The 17,229-nt window shown below is 37.7% G+C and overlaps 1 protein-coding gene across 1 annotated transcript; it reads left to right on the top strand.

Moving 5' to 3' along the window:
- Positions 1–14: 14 nt before the first annotated feature.
- sesn4 (sestrin 4) lies at positions 15–16,555 on the top strand. Its single transcript, XM_039665688.2, has 8 exons — positions 15–202; positions 9,768–9,965; positions 10,408–10,836; positions 12,355–12,469; positions 12,673–12,797; positions 13,713–13,879; positions 14,125–14,269; positions 14,819–16,555. The coding sequence occupies exons 1-8, from the start codon at positions 137–139 to the stop codon at positions 14,906–14,908; spliced, it is 1,335 nt and encodes a 444-aa protein (XP_039521622.2). The 5' UTR covers positions 15–136; the 3' UTR covers positions 14,909–16,555.
- Positions 16,556–17,229: the final 674 nt, after the last annotated feature.

Raw genomic sequence — 17,229 nt, 5'->3', positions numbered from 1 at the left:
TTTTTTTTCACCCATTGATACTGCAGCTGTATGTCCGGACATGTAGGTATCATAGCGGCTTGGCCTTTGTTAGCGAGTCGGTGAGAAGCACCAAGAAAGCCAGAGGAGCCGCATTCATGCACTTACAGGAAGGAAAATGATCATCTGCACGAAAATCATGGATTATCGCCTTGGAACCCAGTGTCAGTTTGTTCAAAATCAGGTAACATCACTGAATTGAACATATTAACTGGAAACCTTAACCATATCTAGACTCTTGCAGGGAAGTTTGAAAGTTGACAGTTCATCTAGTTACTGTTCATGTTTAAAACGCTCCTCAATCGCATACGTATGGCAACATTTTGAATAGCCTAACGTTACATAGCCTATTCAAAAGTCCCTCTTTAAAAGAAAAGACTAATCGCCATAAATATGTTCCGTTATTTTTAAGCATAACTTACATGAATGTCATGGTTCACATATGTGCAGGAAGGATCAAGATTTCTTTCATTTGTCGGTTTTGTTCTTCTGATCGCTACTTTTCAACCAATAACGTCTACACTTCGAGATTTCAACGCTTGTTCATTGTGTTATTTATTAATTGTTCCTGAAATAAAGTTTATTTATGACAAGACCAAAGATGTAAAGCTGCAGTTTTACAGTTAATCTGACTTTGAGGACGTTTGTGCTGCCTTTCATCTCTAACCCATGTTTCGCATAACAATACTGATCCTTTGACATTATTTTGTCGCCTAACGTTACATTGCTTTTCATGTACTTAAAAGAAGCTGTGCAAGACCATTGCATTTATAAATGGCAAAGAGTAAGGTCAGCTTTATAATCCCCTTTTATCTGAACCCAGTTCAGATAGCCATTGTTTCATATTGCAACTATTATTTGGACTACTATTAAAAGTGTACAATGTGCATTTGAAAAACCTGCCGTTTTGCTGTTAATGCTGGAGATATTCTACATTTAAGCTTCTTGGGGAATTAAGACTGCAGTCTGGAACAATCTTGGGAGCCTTTGGTGCAGATTAAGTAGCCTACTGGTTATGTATTTCAAGAAATGATGTAAACCTTCATGACTATATGCTTTTATGGTGGAATGTTGAAGTTTTGTGGGTTTGACGCTCTCCGTCATGTCTGAGCCATTTGTTGAGTCATTTAAAAGGTGTCTCATGAAGACAATCGATTTAGTGTTTTTCTCCTTTTTCTTTTTTGGTCCTCTAGTATTGAGTTTTAATTTAACTGCATGCTTTATCATCCTGCAAAGCTTGTGTATAGGCATTGTGAAAATGAAAATCTGTAATGTGTCTGTAGCGCTGCCGTATTTTTCGCAGTTCATGTCGCGCGGACACAAAGCCCTTTGTAGCTACAATCATAAACGACGTGACACGACAATCTGCACGACCCTGGAATATGTAACATTTATTACCATTTCTTCATGCTAGAGTTTTTGCCTTTTGGGAAGTGCGAGTGATTTCTCTTTCTCCATTTATGCGATGTGATGCTGATGTACTGCCAATCAAAGTTGTTTTTCTCCTCAATTGCTTGCAATACCCTCTGAAACCTGAGGGTGCCGCTGTTGTGACGGCGCTGCTCCGCATACAGGAGAACAATAGAGGAATGTGCAATTTAATCATTTCTCAGAAATATGCTTTGCTCTTCTTCATTTGCCAGCCCATAAAAATCCCCCTAGCTTGTACTTGGATTGTTAACATCATAAACTTGTTCCCTTTTCCCTTCAACTAACCGCTAGTCCTCTTGTAAGATACACAATTCAGGAAAAAGGTCTGTAGGTGAGATATGGCACAATATGTGTTTCAAAAATCCCCTTATGTTTTTCCACATAAAGAACATCTTTAATATATATATATATATATATATATATTATTTGAAAAACATTGTAACAGCAATATGTTACTCAGCTTACAGTGAAGGGGAATGGGGATAAAATATAGGCTATGTAAGAGGAATATAAAACTGACAACATGATTCACTTCTGGATATGAGGAACACAACGCTAGCGAAATAATGTTATTAAGCGATTTCATTAGCAGACCAAAGCTTGGACTTTCCAAACCGAAATGTGATTCATCAATAATCTGCCTTCGCTTCACTGGCAGTCATATGCAAGCTGCTGTGCTGAATATATGTCACTGTCTGCTTATGTAAATGTCAGTCTTCCTCATTTTCTGACTGCATTCAGTGGCTTGCCATGTTTGTCTGTTTGTGTGTTACTGTGTGTGTTTGCTGCAGGGCTTGTTTCAGTCCAACCCCCAGTGAGGTGCAGCTGGCTGTTTTGTTCTTCCTGGCTTCCAGGTTGGCAGGGCAAAATAGTGTTTCCTTTGTAGGGAGGCAGCAGAGCGATGGGGTTTGTGCAACTGCAGTTGGGACATTTGCGGATGTCAAGGATGGAGCCCTCCAGGCCTTCTGAGAATGCAGATTAAATATCGCATCTTGCTCTTATTCTGGACTCAGGCCCTGAACTGAATCCCCCCCGCCATGTAGAGCCTCATGTTTAGACCATACTCAAATGACAAAAGACGAGCAGTAGGCTTATATTTGTCTTTTTTCACTATGTCTGCTGTCTTGGTTATTTTGGTTTTGTGAATGACAATATGTTGCACACTTAAAGAGATAATTCACCCAAATAACCTGTCATCATTTACCCACCCTCATACCGTTCCAAACCAAACCTGTATGACTTTTTCTAATGTGGAACATGAAAGAAGATCTTTTGAAGTGTGTTAGTAACCAAACCGTTTTGGTGACCATAGTTTGCAAAAAAATAAAAGTTCCACAGAAAAAAAGCCATACAGGTTTGGAAAAGTGAATTAACAATTTCGTCCTGGTAGGTAATTTCGTCCTTTCCCTTTAAACTCTCCTTTAAACCTTTCCCTATAATTTTTTTGGGGTATTTTGACATTTTGGCCTGCTAGAATAAACACATGAACACATTCAAATCTTAGTGCTTGGGTACATGCAAATGTATTCAAATCTAAATGCTGTTTTGTTTGTTCATGGAGTGATCATGCACTCTTTTTTATTTTTTATCTGTAATGCATATATTCTGCTTTCCTTACCACATGAACTTGTTTGTTTCTAACAAATAATTGATTTATTATGTAAAGACCATAAATGGCACAATTATTTTCATAGAAACAGGAATTATGATGGCTGAAAGTGGCAACTTTTTTTTTACCCAGTAAATAAGATTTCAGATAAATTTGAGGGACTCACCAAGAGGATATGAGACTGACTTCCTGTTTCGTGTTGGCTGTTAGGAAAGACATGTTGGTTACTGGTGCTATGAGGCATCCTGTATTGACAAAAATCACCCCTAGTTTCAAAATAACCTTACACAGTTGACCATGAACTGGGAAGGTGTTATTTATAAACTGTATACTCTAAATATCAAGTTTAACCTTTAGATAACTTTTGTTGATCGCAGTTTCGGTATAAAAAAACTCTTCAGTTGACAGCATCTGCTGCGGCGTTTCGTTTTGCCGCATCTGTGTGGGTGTGTGAGCGTCCCTCAGACTTGCATTAGTCTCTAATTTCTCTCTGAAGTTTCATTAGTAGTTAATTGGAAATTGTTTTGTCTCGTTCCAGGTATACAGAACCTCCCTTGTGATTTTGTGTAGCTGCCGATACTACAGGCTATGAAATTAACACTGTATTGAATAATGATAGCATGTTGAATATATCTGTATTACAGTTGCCTGTTTTTCTGGGTCACCGCTGAAAAGTTTTGCGCATTGCGAACAGACTTTGAGACATGTGATCTGTTTACCAGGGAAAGGGCATCCCAATGGATACTAGTGTTTGATTCGTTGTTTGAAGCTGACTTCAACATCTTAATCCCATTTAAATGACTTGTCCCTATGGCTTGTGCTCTTTTGCCAATATGACCCTTAGTTGACCATATTTTCACTTTATTACTCTTAAAACCTAGTGCACTGTACAGTATCCAAACAATGGATGCATCCCAGTGTTATGTAGTACTTTTTTATGCCATTTTGTAGTACAAATAGTATGTTCATACTGAAAATTAGACATTAAATGCCTGGATGATGTACTAAAGTGTGAAATTTAAAAAAACTTTATACACTCTCCTTCTAGTTATCCTTGCGTACAGGAGGTGGAGGGTCGATCAGACTCTGATGAAAAAAAACCTTATAAAGTTCATACACTAGAAGGTAGAGTACCTAGGCCTAGTGCATACTGTGTCATTTTGGACACAACAAATTAAGTTACATAAAAAGAAGTTACATAAAAATAGGTCTTGATAGACATTTGATCTGCAACATGTATCAAAATGCCTGACTTTCTAGGTAACTGTAATTAATCCATGATGTTTTGTTTGGCATGTTTTGCTTGCACATATTTTGCAAGCCTTGAGCTTGTTGAATGACAAGAGACATTTTCTCAAGCAGAAACATATTGTAATTTCAACGCTGACTTGACACAGATATTTTTCTTTGATAGAAGAGTGTCTTTGTTCCTGTTTCGTCATTGTGCCTCTCAAAATCATCAACCAGCTTTTGTGTCTTTTTTTAAATAGTCATAATATAAAATGTTAAGCTTCGGTCTTTCAAAAACCTCTGTAAACCTGTTAGGTGGACTCATTTTCCAAATAGAGGCCAAACCACAGTTTGCACCTCAATGCAGAACTCCAGTTCAATAACTGGGTTAAGACATGCATATTGACTCAAGGTTTAGTGTAGTGTTTAAGTTCATATTGTTTCAAGAATGTTTACTCTAAGAACCTGTCTGGAGAGATGTTTACTATATCTTGCACATTCGCTGGGATCTTTGTTTCTTTGTGGTGTCCCTTGCACAGGAATGGCATTTCTATCTTAACTATGCAAGTGCTATCTCAGCTGTCCTCCAGATATTTATAACCCTCTCCTTCTGCCAGCCGCTGTATGAAGAGCTGGGAAGGGAAGGACAATCTGTAGGCCTAAACATCATTTATTACCCACATACTTTCCAATAATATCTTCCAATCTTCCAAAAAATAAGTCTTTTTATTATAATTTTGCTAATGCGTACAAATAAAAATAATCAAAAGTAAATATTTATAAACATTCTAAATAAATAAAATGCACATACACATACTTTTTCATAAGCATTCACATACTATATATATAGTAATGGCACAAATAGTGTGTTAACAGAGGGTAATAACAGAAGTTGGTCAGGACATCATTAACCTAGAATCCAAGTTACATATCCAAGGCAAGACTCGCTGCCAAGCATTAAGCAACAGAATTTACAGCTATTACCTTTTACAGAAAAACAATTTCCAGTGTCAGATTGTGCATGGGGTCTCTAATCCACTGTGCAGAAGTAAGTGGAGACCTACCTTTCCATTTTATTGCTAAAAGGGTGACAAAGGCTATCATACTTTTAGCACTGTGGGTTTAGACTAGTGCCATATTCTGGCACTTCCAGATATAGCTGTAATAGGAGAGGGCTCAATTGGTGTCTGAAGTACTTCTGAGAAAAAGCAAACAATTGTTTTTGAAAAGCTTGTAAGTTTTGTGCATGACCAAAACAAATGCGAAAGACTGGCTTGTTCTGTTCTGCACTTATCACGTATTGCTTCTACTTTTGTTGTAAAAGAACTCCCCCTCCGTTTTCCCAAAGCCTGTCGGTTTCCGTCATAAGCTGATATTAGAGTATTTAAACATTCTCTATGATTTTTTTTAACTGACACACTGTCTTTTTCTCTCTCACACATATGTAGGATAGTTATACACCCTTTAGACTTTTAATGGTTAGTCCTTTATTTTTAAAGTTTGTGGGTAAGAATCGTGTAAAAGAAAAAAAAATCCCTTATTTTGGGGATGAATTCCGGGAAATCTCACTTATTTTCAATGTTCAATGTTGACAGCTATGGCCAGGATCTGTGCATGACTCAAGATTTTTCAGAGATCTATGCACATTATTTGAACGTGGTAAGGAAAATATAAATATCAAGCTGCATTACATACACTTATCCTAACAGAACTGAATTTTTCCATTATAGAGGTGATTACAACAGGATCCTGCTTGGAGACAGGTGTTTTATGACCCCATTCCCATTCCCTGACCCAAACCCCAGACCAGTTACAATGCCGCTCTAGCCAGGACAAGGGCACACAATGAAGAGAACTTTAGCCATCTAAAGTGTCTGAAAAGCCTGAGGGTTGCACCTGACACGGCCTGTGACATTGCATGGGCCATATTACACAACATTGCACCATCAGAAAAAATATAAAACATTTCATTAATGTTTAATATAAGATGAGACAAATATGCTTAGTTCTTTGAGTTTTATTTTAATTGTTCTTTGTAAAGATAAGCCAGTGATAGTCATGTTTTGCCTGAAATAAGAGATATTATGCAAAGTCAGGAATAGTACTCTGTGTGAAATAATGTATTAGCACTTAAAGGGTTAGTTCACCCAAAAATGAAAATTAAGTCATTAATTACTCAGCCCCATGCTGTACCAACCCCGTAAGACCTTCGTTCGTCTTCGGAACACAAATGAAGATATTTTTGATTAAATTTGAGAGCTGTATAACTACCACATTGGCTCCTAAGGGACTGCCTCTTGACGGCCCAGAAAGTCGATGAAGAAAATGTTTAAATATCCCAAGTGACTACCGTGGCTCAACTATATGTTTATATATATGTCTATATGTTTAACGAGACTTCCTTAGATTTCCACGACGCATGCGCGAGAATTGCGATCTGAAGTAGTGTAAGCAGATCGCAATTCTCGCGCATGCGTGGAAATCTAAGGAAGTCTCGTTCTGGCCTACAAGGAAGAAAAGAAATAGTCGAATAAACTCGTTATTTTTGTTTGTTTTTTCGCACAAAAAGTATTCTCGTCGCTTGATAAACATATAGTTGAGCCACGGTAGTCACATGGGATATTTAAACATTTTCTTCATTGACTTTCTGGGCCGTCAAGAGGCAGTCCTTTAGGAGCCAATGTGGTAGTTATACAGCTCTCAAATTTAATCAAAAATATCTTCATTTGTGTTCCGAAGACGAACGAAGGTCTTACGGGGTTGGTACAGCATGGGGGTGAGTAATTAATGACTTAATTTTCATTTTTGGGTGAACTAACCCTTTAAGGCCCTGCACACTGAGTATGAAAAATTCCGTCCAAAATTTTCGCATGTTAAAAAATCAATGCGACCTCACGTTATGTCAATCACGCTTGCACACCGCCTCCGAAACAAACGAATCGGGTTCAATTTTCTGCGTTTTTCGCATCCGTAGCAAGCAGTTTGAATGCCGTTTTGACAATTCAGAGCCACGAAATCACGAAAGCAAAAAAAAAAAAACCGCATATGAAATTTTCAGAGTCTTTGTGCAATTGCCTTTACTCTGAAGTTCCTATGAAGCAACTATATCTCTAGTGGCATATTTTTTCTTTAAGTTGTCAAGTATTTTCAAATACTCCTCAATTTTTCAAATACTCCTCAAATATTTTCTAAGGGTAGGGGTAAACCTGTCAACACCTGGCTTATGCATCAAGAATTAAAAGTAAAAGTACAACACTGCTCACCTCTGCATCACTGCTTTCTGCAGAGTCTTCTGTAGATGTGCAACTCTTATTGCATTCAGAAACAATAGGATGCCCTCCACAATGGGATGGTTCATATTTAACCCAAGGGCCAGGTTTTCTGCCTGGGTTTAATGTGGGGGTGCAGATAACTCAAGCTATACTAATTATAACCGGTAGGTGTGTCTGAAGAACATAATTAGCTGGATCATGATGAGCACGATGATATTATCTTGGATGTCTCGTTTGATCTCGGATGTTTTAAGCAATGTACAAAGAACGGGCCCCAGATTTTAAAGGCCTCATCGGTTTGTGAGGGCGCAAAGTGAACGTTGTTATTATTCAAGGGAAAACGCTCTACGAAATTGTGAAAATTTTAAGAGATTGCTTCACCACTAATATATTTGTAGAGTACTTAGACACCAGCTCATGAAAAGGTATCATAGATTAGTGCAATGTTTTTAATGAAACTGTGTTAGTTAGAGGACATCTCTATTTGCCACCATTAATGTCCATTTGAAGAATTAATCAATTGAAGTATAGCCTAGCTAATATAGTTGAGGCCCAGTAGTTCTTTAATGTGATTTTAAGTGGTATTTGGAGTACAAATATATAGTGACTCAAAGGGATTTTTGGCGCAGTACACACTGTGACTCTTCAGTAGTGTCAGGAAGAGTTATGATGGCCCAGGATTTCATTCAATATGTGACCACGTTCATGTTTGCCTTCTGTCAGAGCTCATCATCTTCTCTCCCCCCAGAAAGTGTAACCGAACTCCAGACTGACCCACAGAGCAGGGTTTAACTCGAAGGAATAACTACTGCCAGTACACACAGTCGAACACTAGATATGATCTCATATCACATACTAGCAATGATAATTAGCCCACACCTTGAACGATTCAGTGCCAAATAATTCTGCATTTTCTGTCTGTCTCTTTGTGAATGACTGGCTCAGTTTTGTCATTGGTGTTTTCAGGGTTTGCCATCTCACTGTATGAGGACTGTACACGAACGTCTTCATCTCAAGAGCAGCTTTGAGAATTCACCTCTGAGCATTTCACCTTTTCGTTTGAGAAAAGCTATTGTCAAATTCACATTAAACTGAAAGGTCTTCAGGACAAACTCCCTAAATAAGTTCAATTTATCTTGAAGGTAATGTCAAATATATCACTGTTTTATTTTAAAATTCACTTATACATTAGTAATAATAATAATAGTAATAATAATATTAATAAATAAAAATACAGAATTTGGGGAAGAAAAAAATGTGTTTTCCCATGTTGTGCAGCCTTAGTCTAGACCCAATGTAACTTCACTGCTTAGTTAATCAAAAATCGACCATTTCCACAGAGCTGTTATTGTGTCAAAATGCACTTTCCATAATATGACGTATTTCTGTGTGTAATTGCGAAATTTATATTATTTGGTCCGTAATTTTCCCCACCACCAGAAAACAAGTAGTTTCAAACCGAAGAATCTAACTAATATTAGGGAACAATTATTATTCAGTTGTTTTCTCTCTCTCTCTCTCTCTCTCTCTCTCTCTCTCTCTCTCTCTGTGTGTGTGTGTGTCGAAGAACAGGAGGGGAGTAGGCAGGATTTCCATAATCCCACAGTCAGACACAAAGCAGGCCAAAGGCAGAGGAACAAGGCCTCGACTGGCCTTCACAGTCAGCATTTAAGAGCATGAAGACATGAGTCAGCAGATCTCCTCAACACAATTAAACAGGGGCATTAGAAGATTTCCTTTCCACAAGGTGTCTTAATTGTGTAAAATAGACTCCATATGCTAAATACGGATGAGTGAGCCATAGATCTCAAGTTATGCCTGTGATTATCCATGGGTATGGTGTCCAGTTGCTGTTTTTATCATCTGGATTTATTTTAAGCATCTTGCAGCGTGAAAGTTAGTGGGAGATTGAGGTCGACAGACGACTGTCTAGTCTGTATACTAAAGGAGGCCAAGTGTGCAGTGTCTGTTGTCGTCCCTCGGTGCCCACAGGACCCGTGTACAGAAGCAGTGTTTATTTGCTAATATTCCTTTACTCGTTGTTGTTGGGGTTTTTTTTGGGAAACTATTTGAGGAATATTTCAAGCGCTTATACATTTTTATTTTATTTTAAAGGGGTTCCTTTGAGATTAACAAACTTTAAACACAAAAACTGCTCTGAATTGGTATGTTTTGTTCACTAAATGCTGATTTTATTCTTCTGGCAGGTGATGGTGAACTCTGAGAAAGACCGTGCTTCTCTCTTGTGTATGAAGGCTCTGGCCAACAGGGGGCGTCTGGACACGGTGTCTCAGCAGATGGCTTCTCACCCACAATACCTGGAGAGTTTCCTGCGCACACAGCACTACATCCTCTATATGGATGGGCCATTGCCCCTGCCCTACCGCCACTACATTGCCATCATGGTAAGAATATAATGATCAGGAATTATGGCCAAAGTCTTATTTCACATTACGTGAAATTTTATTTCAAATTCCAAACAATGGGACAAATACAATAGAACTTGTACAGTGTGCTTATTTAAAGGGTTTAAAGGGAGTTATTGAGCATCTGGTTTTCACCCAACTGTTTATGTTTACTTAAGACACAACTTTTAATTCACTTACATGAATAGTCTGGATTCTCCACATAATGGGCTTTCTGATGTAATGTGTGTTAAACCATTTAAGAGAGCCGTCTTTTTATGCGTGTGCGAAAATTCTGTCGATGGGTTTTATATTGTTGCCACGATAAAATTATTATCATTCTGGCCGGTCCAACTTGCACATGCCCTACAGTTGATCACAGGCTCAAGTATTATCTTGATTCTATTGCTTTTATTTGATGACACATATTTTTGTGTTTCAGGCTGCAGCACGGCATCACTGTAGCTACCTGGTGTCTCTGCACTCAGCTCAGTTTCTGCGTGTGGGTGGAGATCCGTTATGGCTTCAGGGGCTGGAGGCTGCACCCCCACGTCTACAGCACCTTGACCACATCAACAAGGTCCTGGCCCATCAGCCTTGGCTCACGGCACGTTCGCACATACAGGCTCTGCTCAAGACTGGAGAGCAGTGCTGGTCTCTGGCTGAGCTTGTTCAGGCGGTGGTTCTGCTGGCCCACTGTCACTCCCTCTGCAGTTTTGTTTTTGGCTCTGGTTCTGAATCTGATGGCACTCCCACTCCCAGAGTGCATCACGGCACACCCCCCGGTTACTGTCTCTGTGACGCTGCCAACGGCAACACGGCCTTATCACCGCCCCCTGTTGGACCCACAGAGAAGGCATCACGGCGAAGGGTATATATGATCATTCACAACCGTTTCAGTTGATCTTTGAACTCTGAATTTGTTCGGGTTTGTAAGTATGAAGTAGCTGGTAAAGAACAAAAATGAGATCAAATATAGAGCTTAGAGTCGTCGCAATATCAAAATTGCAGTAATCATTATTCAGAATTTAGTCCACCATTAATACACCACTGAGCAACTAATTTGTTAATATTCATTATTATTCAATTAAAGCAATACATCACTGATGCAAATTAAGTAAGTCGATAGTTTTATTTAAAGTGCCAGCAAACCTATTAATATTCCAAAAGATTTCTATTTCAAATGAAAGCTGTTCTTTTGAACAATTCTTCATCAAATAATCTTGAAAAAAAAACTTTATCACGGTATCCACAAAAATATTAAGCAGTGCAGCTGTTTTCAACATTGATAATAAGAAGAAATGTTACTTGAGCAGCGTATCCACATATGTTTTTTTATTATTGTAATATTTTACAATATTACTGTTTTTACTGTGTTTTTGATCACCTAAATTGGTGAGCGCAAGAGCCTACTTCAAAAACTGAATTCTACAAACATTCATACAGCACAAGTACGATCTTTCGACTCATTTGATCTTGTTTGGACACTTTGAATTGGTATTATTAACACAGTAGAAAGACTGCTATCTTTACTTATTTTTTAACTACCAGCATAGTTCTTAAAGGGTTAGTTAACCCAAAAATGAAAATGATGTCATTAATGATTCCCCCTCATGTCGTTCCAAGCCCGTAAGACTCCGTTCTCTGTCCCCTGTCCCTCCATTGAATATGTCTGTACGGTATACTGTCCTTGACCAGAAAGAAAATAAAGGGTCCCACTTTATATTAAGTGGCTTTAAGTACTATGTACTTACATTGAACAATAAGTACAATGTATTATTGTGTTCCTGTTGTATTGTAAAACACTTTTGCTGCTATTGAGGTGTGATATGGGTAAGGTTAGAAACAGGTGTGGTGGTATGGGTCGGTTTAAGGGTAGGTTAAGGTGTGAGGGGAGGGTCAACTGTGTAATTACAGATGTAATTACATAAATTAATTACAGCTGTAATTACATGCTGGAATTTAAAAATGTAAGTACAATGTAAAAACATGTATGTACACAATAAGTCCATTGTATCAAATTATTTGTTTCAATGTAAGTACATAGTACTTAAAGCCACTTAATATAAAGTGGGACCAAATAAAGACATCATCAAAGTAGTCCATCTGACATGAGTGGATTAGTTTAAACGTTTTGAAGCAGCGAAAATACATTTTGGTCCAAAAATAACAAAAGCTACGACTTTATTCAGCATTGTATTGTCTTCCGGTTCTGTTGTCAATCCGCGTTCACGAGTTTACATAATTTTCATTTTTGGGTGAACTAACCCTTTAAGAGACAATTCTTTTTAACAACCCTAGTACAGCCGTGTGCAACCATGGTGAAGTCAGTTGTAACTTATGCAAAACCAGCATGTCTTATTTTTAACAGTGGTCTGTTTTTTTGTAGTCTCTAGACTCCAGCTGCGAAGTTGCTTGCCTTCTAGAACAAATTAAAAAATCACAGGAGGAGATCAAGGAAAGAAAAGGAGACCGACTCCATTCACAGACACTCCTACATTCTGGTAAGATGTTGTTCACCAGTCTTATGTAAAGACAATGTGTCGTGTTACCATGTTTCCCAACGCTTCTGTAAACAGGAAGCGTAATTTTGGATTTGGACGAGTTATTTTTGTATAAGCACATTTTCTTCTGTGTATATATCTTTCTCTCGTGGACCCTCTTTCGTAATCTGCCTTTCTCTTTCTCAAATGCAACTCCATATTAGATGTGGAGGAGGAGGAGGAGGCGAAGTTGTCTGCAGACCCCTCCTGCTTCGTCACAGATCCAGAATTCGGCTACCAGGAATTTGCCAGACGGGAGGAGGACGATTTCCAAGTATTCCGGGTGCAGGTGGGGACAGAGAGTGTGCATTGGGTGTCACCTACTAAAAGTAGTTGCATAAAAGGGTACTAAGGGTCAGAAATACAGCTCATGCCGCCCTTCTTAAGACTGTCAGAACCCTTAACGTTACTCTCAAAACCTTAAAAGGAAGCTTTGTGCCACGACAAGTCCTCTCAAATGCCTGTTAGGCTTCCTGCATTTGATTTGAATGGGAATTGCTGTAGTTAATTTATTTTTTTTAATTTTATTCCAACTTACTTTTATCCTAACATTATTTTTCAAAAGTTTGGAGTAAGAAATAAATATATACTTTTAATCATGAGGGATGCATTAAATTGATCAAAAATGACGGAACAGACTTTTACATTGTTACAAAAGATTTATGTTTAACATAAATGCTGTTCTTTTGACCTTTTAATTAATAAAAAAGTAAAAAAAAAAATGTTGTATGGCGGTTTCCACAAAAATATTCAGCTGTGCAACGGTTTTCAACATGGATAACAATTTCTTGAGCACCAAATCAGCGTTTTTAAGAAAGTTAAAACTTTAATTCAGCAAGGATGCATGAAATTGACCAAAAGTATTAATATTAACAAAGAGTTCTTTTTTTTTATTCTATTCATCAAAGAATCCCCCAAAAAAAGTATCAGTTTCCACAAAAATATTAAGCAGCACAACTGCTCTCAGCATTGATAATAAGAAAATCAACATATTAGAATGATTTCTGAAATATCATGTGACACTGAGGACTGGAGAAATGTTGCTGAAAATTCAGCTTTACAGCACAGGATTACAAAATATTTTAAAAATATATTGCAATAGTTATTTTAAATTATTATATTATATACAAAAATTACCTTTCTAATCTTTCAAATTCTGTGGTAAAGTTGATGTTATGAACTCTTTGTTTGTCGTTCTGTGCAGGACTATTCATGGGAGGATCATGGTTTTTCGTTGGTAAACAGGCTCTACTCTGATATAGGACACTTGTTAGACGAGCGATTCCGCAATGTGGCTTCCCTCCCTTTCCCTCACAGTCCCGATCTCAAACGAGCCATCTGGAACTACATTCATTGTATCTATGGAATCAGGTACAGTTCCCTGAATTCTTTTTTAAATTTTATTTTTTTATTACACGTTTGCAATTTGGTTTTAGTTTGCTCTTTTTATCCTAAAGAATCATGAAATTAAATAAGAGTTGTTGTTTTTTTTAGCTTAGCTTTAAACTAAACCATCCTGCATTTAAATTTTTAAAACGATTTGAACATGCAAAAAAAAAAAAAAAAAAAAAATCAAAACAAAAACAAAGCACTTACTTTGACATGTCTACCTTCAGATATGATGATTACGATTATGGGGAAGTTAACCGGTTACTGGAGCGTGGACTGAAACTTTACATTAAAGCTGTGGCCTGCTACCCCGACTCCAGCAAGACCCCGCTATGGCCGCTGTCCTGGGGCCCTGTCAAAGCTTCAGAGAAGGTGATTTCCTATCAAAATTTGTGCTGCGTACACTTCAGTATCATCTGCTTAACTCTATTAAGCATACTGTATCATATTTAGTATGGAAATCTCTAAGGCCTCTAAATGCTTTGAAACTATTGTTATACTGTATTTTTTAAATCATGTTAAAGATAGGAAAGGTGATTTGTTCTAGAAACATTTTTTGTTATGCATATAAATATCAGCAACGGCACCAAATTGCATATTATGTTCATTTATGTTCATTCAGGCCTTACTGACTTCCAAACTGTGACTATTAGACATGCTTTACTGGACATTGTATTGTAAATGGACAATGTTTTTACTTTGAGATGACATTGTAGTCTAATACATCAGAGATGATTAACTTATGTATTAAAAAAAAAAGAGTATCATCTGATTATATTTTAGTTATTTACTTTGTTCTCGCCATTAAGATGCTGCTGACATGGCATTTTATTCATGTATTTACATATACCATGTACTTTAAATGTCTGTATGATATTTTATAATAGTGTTTTGATGCAAATCTTTGGTTTTGTGTTTTAGGTTCATGTAAATTTGTTAGTGATGGAGGCCCGTCTGCAGGCGGAGCTGCTGTATGCGCTTAGAGCCATCACTCAATACATGATCGCATAAGACAGCGCCACAGAGGGACGTGGTACAATGGAAATCAAGGCAAAGAAATGCAAACAGAGATCTGTCTCTTCGTCTCTGTATTTGTTGTCTCTGAGTTGACCATTGTGACATAAGGTACTGCTGTGAAAAGTTTCTTTCCCAAAGGTGAAACTTCAGAAAGAAAGAAAAAAGTGCAAAGCAATCGCTCACCCTTACTGTCATTTTGCATGTGCTTCTCCTATGTGAATTTGTTAGTTGTTCTTTTGTTTTTGTTTTTTTCCTTTTTTTTATTTATTATTTTAATCTTTATCCCAGGTGGTTAATGTGCAATTATTTTTATTCACTTGTTGTTGTTATTAATATTTTCCCTCTTTTTTTTTTTCTGTTGCTATTCAATTGAGAGAATTGTCCAACTGTCAGTTTTCCAAGATATCAAATTCTGGAAAGGTCACTGTTTACAGGTAATGACTGACTGGACAAAAGGTGCTTGCTTAACATGGCTTCCAGATATTTCATTTGAATGTGGAACAGTGAGACCAGAGCAAAATTGAACAAAGGGCAGGAGAAGGTACAACTTTGAGCACTTTTAAGAAACTATCTATCTAAATAACATCTCAATAAGCTTTCGGCTGTGGCTTCGTTCAGCGCACGGCAGCTCGTCCGAGTACTGATTTCACTTCTTCGGGGTGCGTTTCACAAAAGCATCGTTAACCAACTATGGTTGCAAGTTCCGTCGTTATCAGCATGAACGAGTCTGTGTTTCCCGAAAACATAGTTCATGGTTGGAACTACAGTTCTCGACCTGTGGTTAGAAGCAAAGTTTATTGTTTGCATGACATCTAGACTCAATAAATCATTTTCTTGATTTCCTTTATAAGCAAGCTAACATTCAGTACAGTCTATATCTTTTATTTAAATTAGAAATGTAATTTACGTCTTTCAGTTTGTTTTAAGCTTTGTTATTGAAGTGTGCTTACGAGCTCTAGTACGGAAGAACGAGCCTATGATTGAATCTGGAAATAAATCAAAATGAGCGATAATCCTCAGATGCCATGTCCGTAATTTATAGCAAAACATCTAGCATTAATTCGATGTCAAACAGATTAATTAAAAGACATTCTTACTCCAACACCTGTCGTGACTAGCTAGAGTTACATCGTACGGGAAACGCACCCCAGATCAGTGTGCATTGATGTTTTTTTTTCTGAAATCTTCCACATGCTTTCCTCTCTGCATGGGTGCTATAAAGGTTGATCATGGATACTTTTATAGGATCCATTTTAAGTAATCCCATTCATCTCAGTAGCCATCTAAACCGCTTTACAGTGAACAATTTGAAAGGAATTGCATTTTCTAATCTACTTTAAATTGTATGTTTGCTTTGTGGTAGTGTTCTCAGACTTTCTCAGTTACTTAGGGCAGAAAGTCGGTTTCACCTGCTCTATACGGATTGGTCAAATTAACACAGTATGTATTTGATTTTGGATGCTTTTTTTAAAACTGTTTTAAAAGCATTTAAAAGCCTTCAATTTTAAGTAATTCACCCACTGAATTGATTCGGAAAGAAGCATTGATCGGTGAGAAGCACTGGTTAAAGGGTTAGTTCACCCAAAAATGAAAATTAAGTCATTAATTTACTCACCCCCATGTTGTTCCAACCTCGTAAGACCTTCGATCATCTTCGGAACACAAATAAAGATATTTTTTATTGAATCTGAGGGCTGGATCACTCTTCCATAGACTGCCTAAGGGACTGGCTCTTGACGGCCCATAAAGTCATTAAAGAAAAGGTTTAAATATTCCATGTGCCTACAGCGGCTCAATTATAAGTTTATCAAGCGACGAGAATACTTTTTGTGCGAAAAAAACATAAATAACGACTTTATTCCACTATTCCATTACTTCCTTATGGGCGCATGCGCGAGAACTGAGACGAGGACGTTCTCATTCGTCTACTTCTTGTTACCGGCTGCTCACTGCTTAGGAGTTTTACCGCCACCTACCGTATAAAATGATGATCCATATATAAGGCGCTCCGGATTATAAGGAACACTGTCGTTTTTTGAGAAGATTAAAGGCTTTTAAGTGCACCTTATAGTGCGGAAAATACGCTAATTGAAAAGCGTATGTACAGCGCGCATCTTCCTCTGTTTGTAAACAGAAAGTTTTGCGCTTCCAGCTATATCAGCACATCATCTTATACGGTAGGGGGCGGTAAAACTTCTAAGCGGTGAGCAGCCGGTAACAAGAAGTAGACGAATGAGAACGTCCTCGTCTCAGTTCTCGCGCATGCGCCCATAAGGAAGTAATGGAATAGTGGAATAAAGTCGTTATTTATGTTT

Source organism: Pimephales promelas, chromosome 9, assembly GCF_988280905.1.
Source record: "Pimephales promelas chromosome 9, fPimPro1.hap1.1, whole genome shotgun sequence".
Taxonomy (NCBI): Eukaryota; Metazoa; Chordata; class Actinopteri; order Cypriniformes; family Leuciscidae; genus Pimephales; species Pimephales promelas.
The sequence above is the reverse complement of the archived record's forward strand: the minus strand, read 5'-3'. Positions and strand labels throughout refer to the sequence as shown.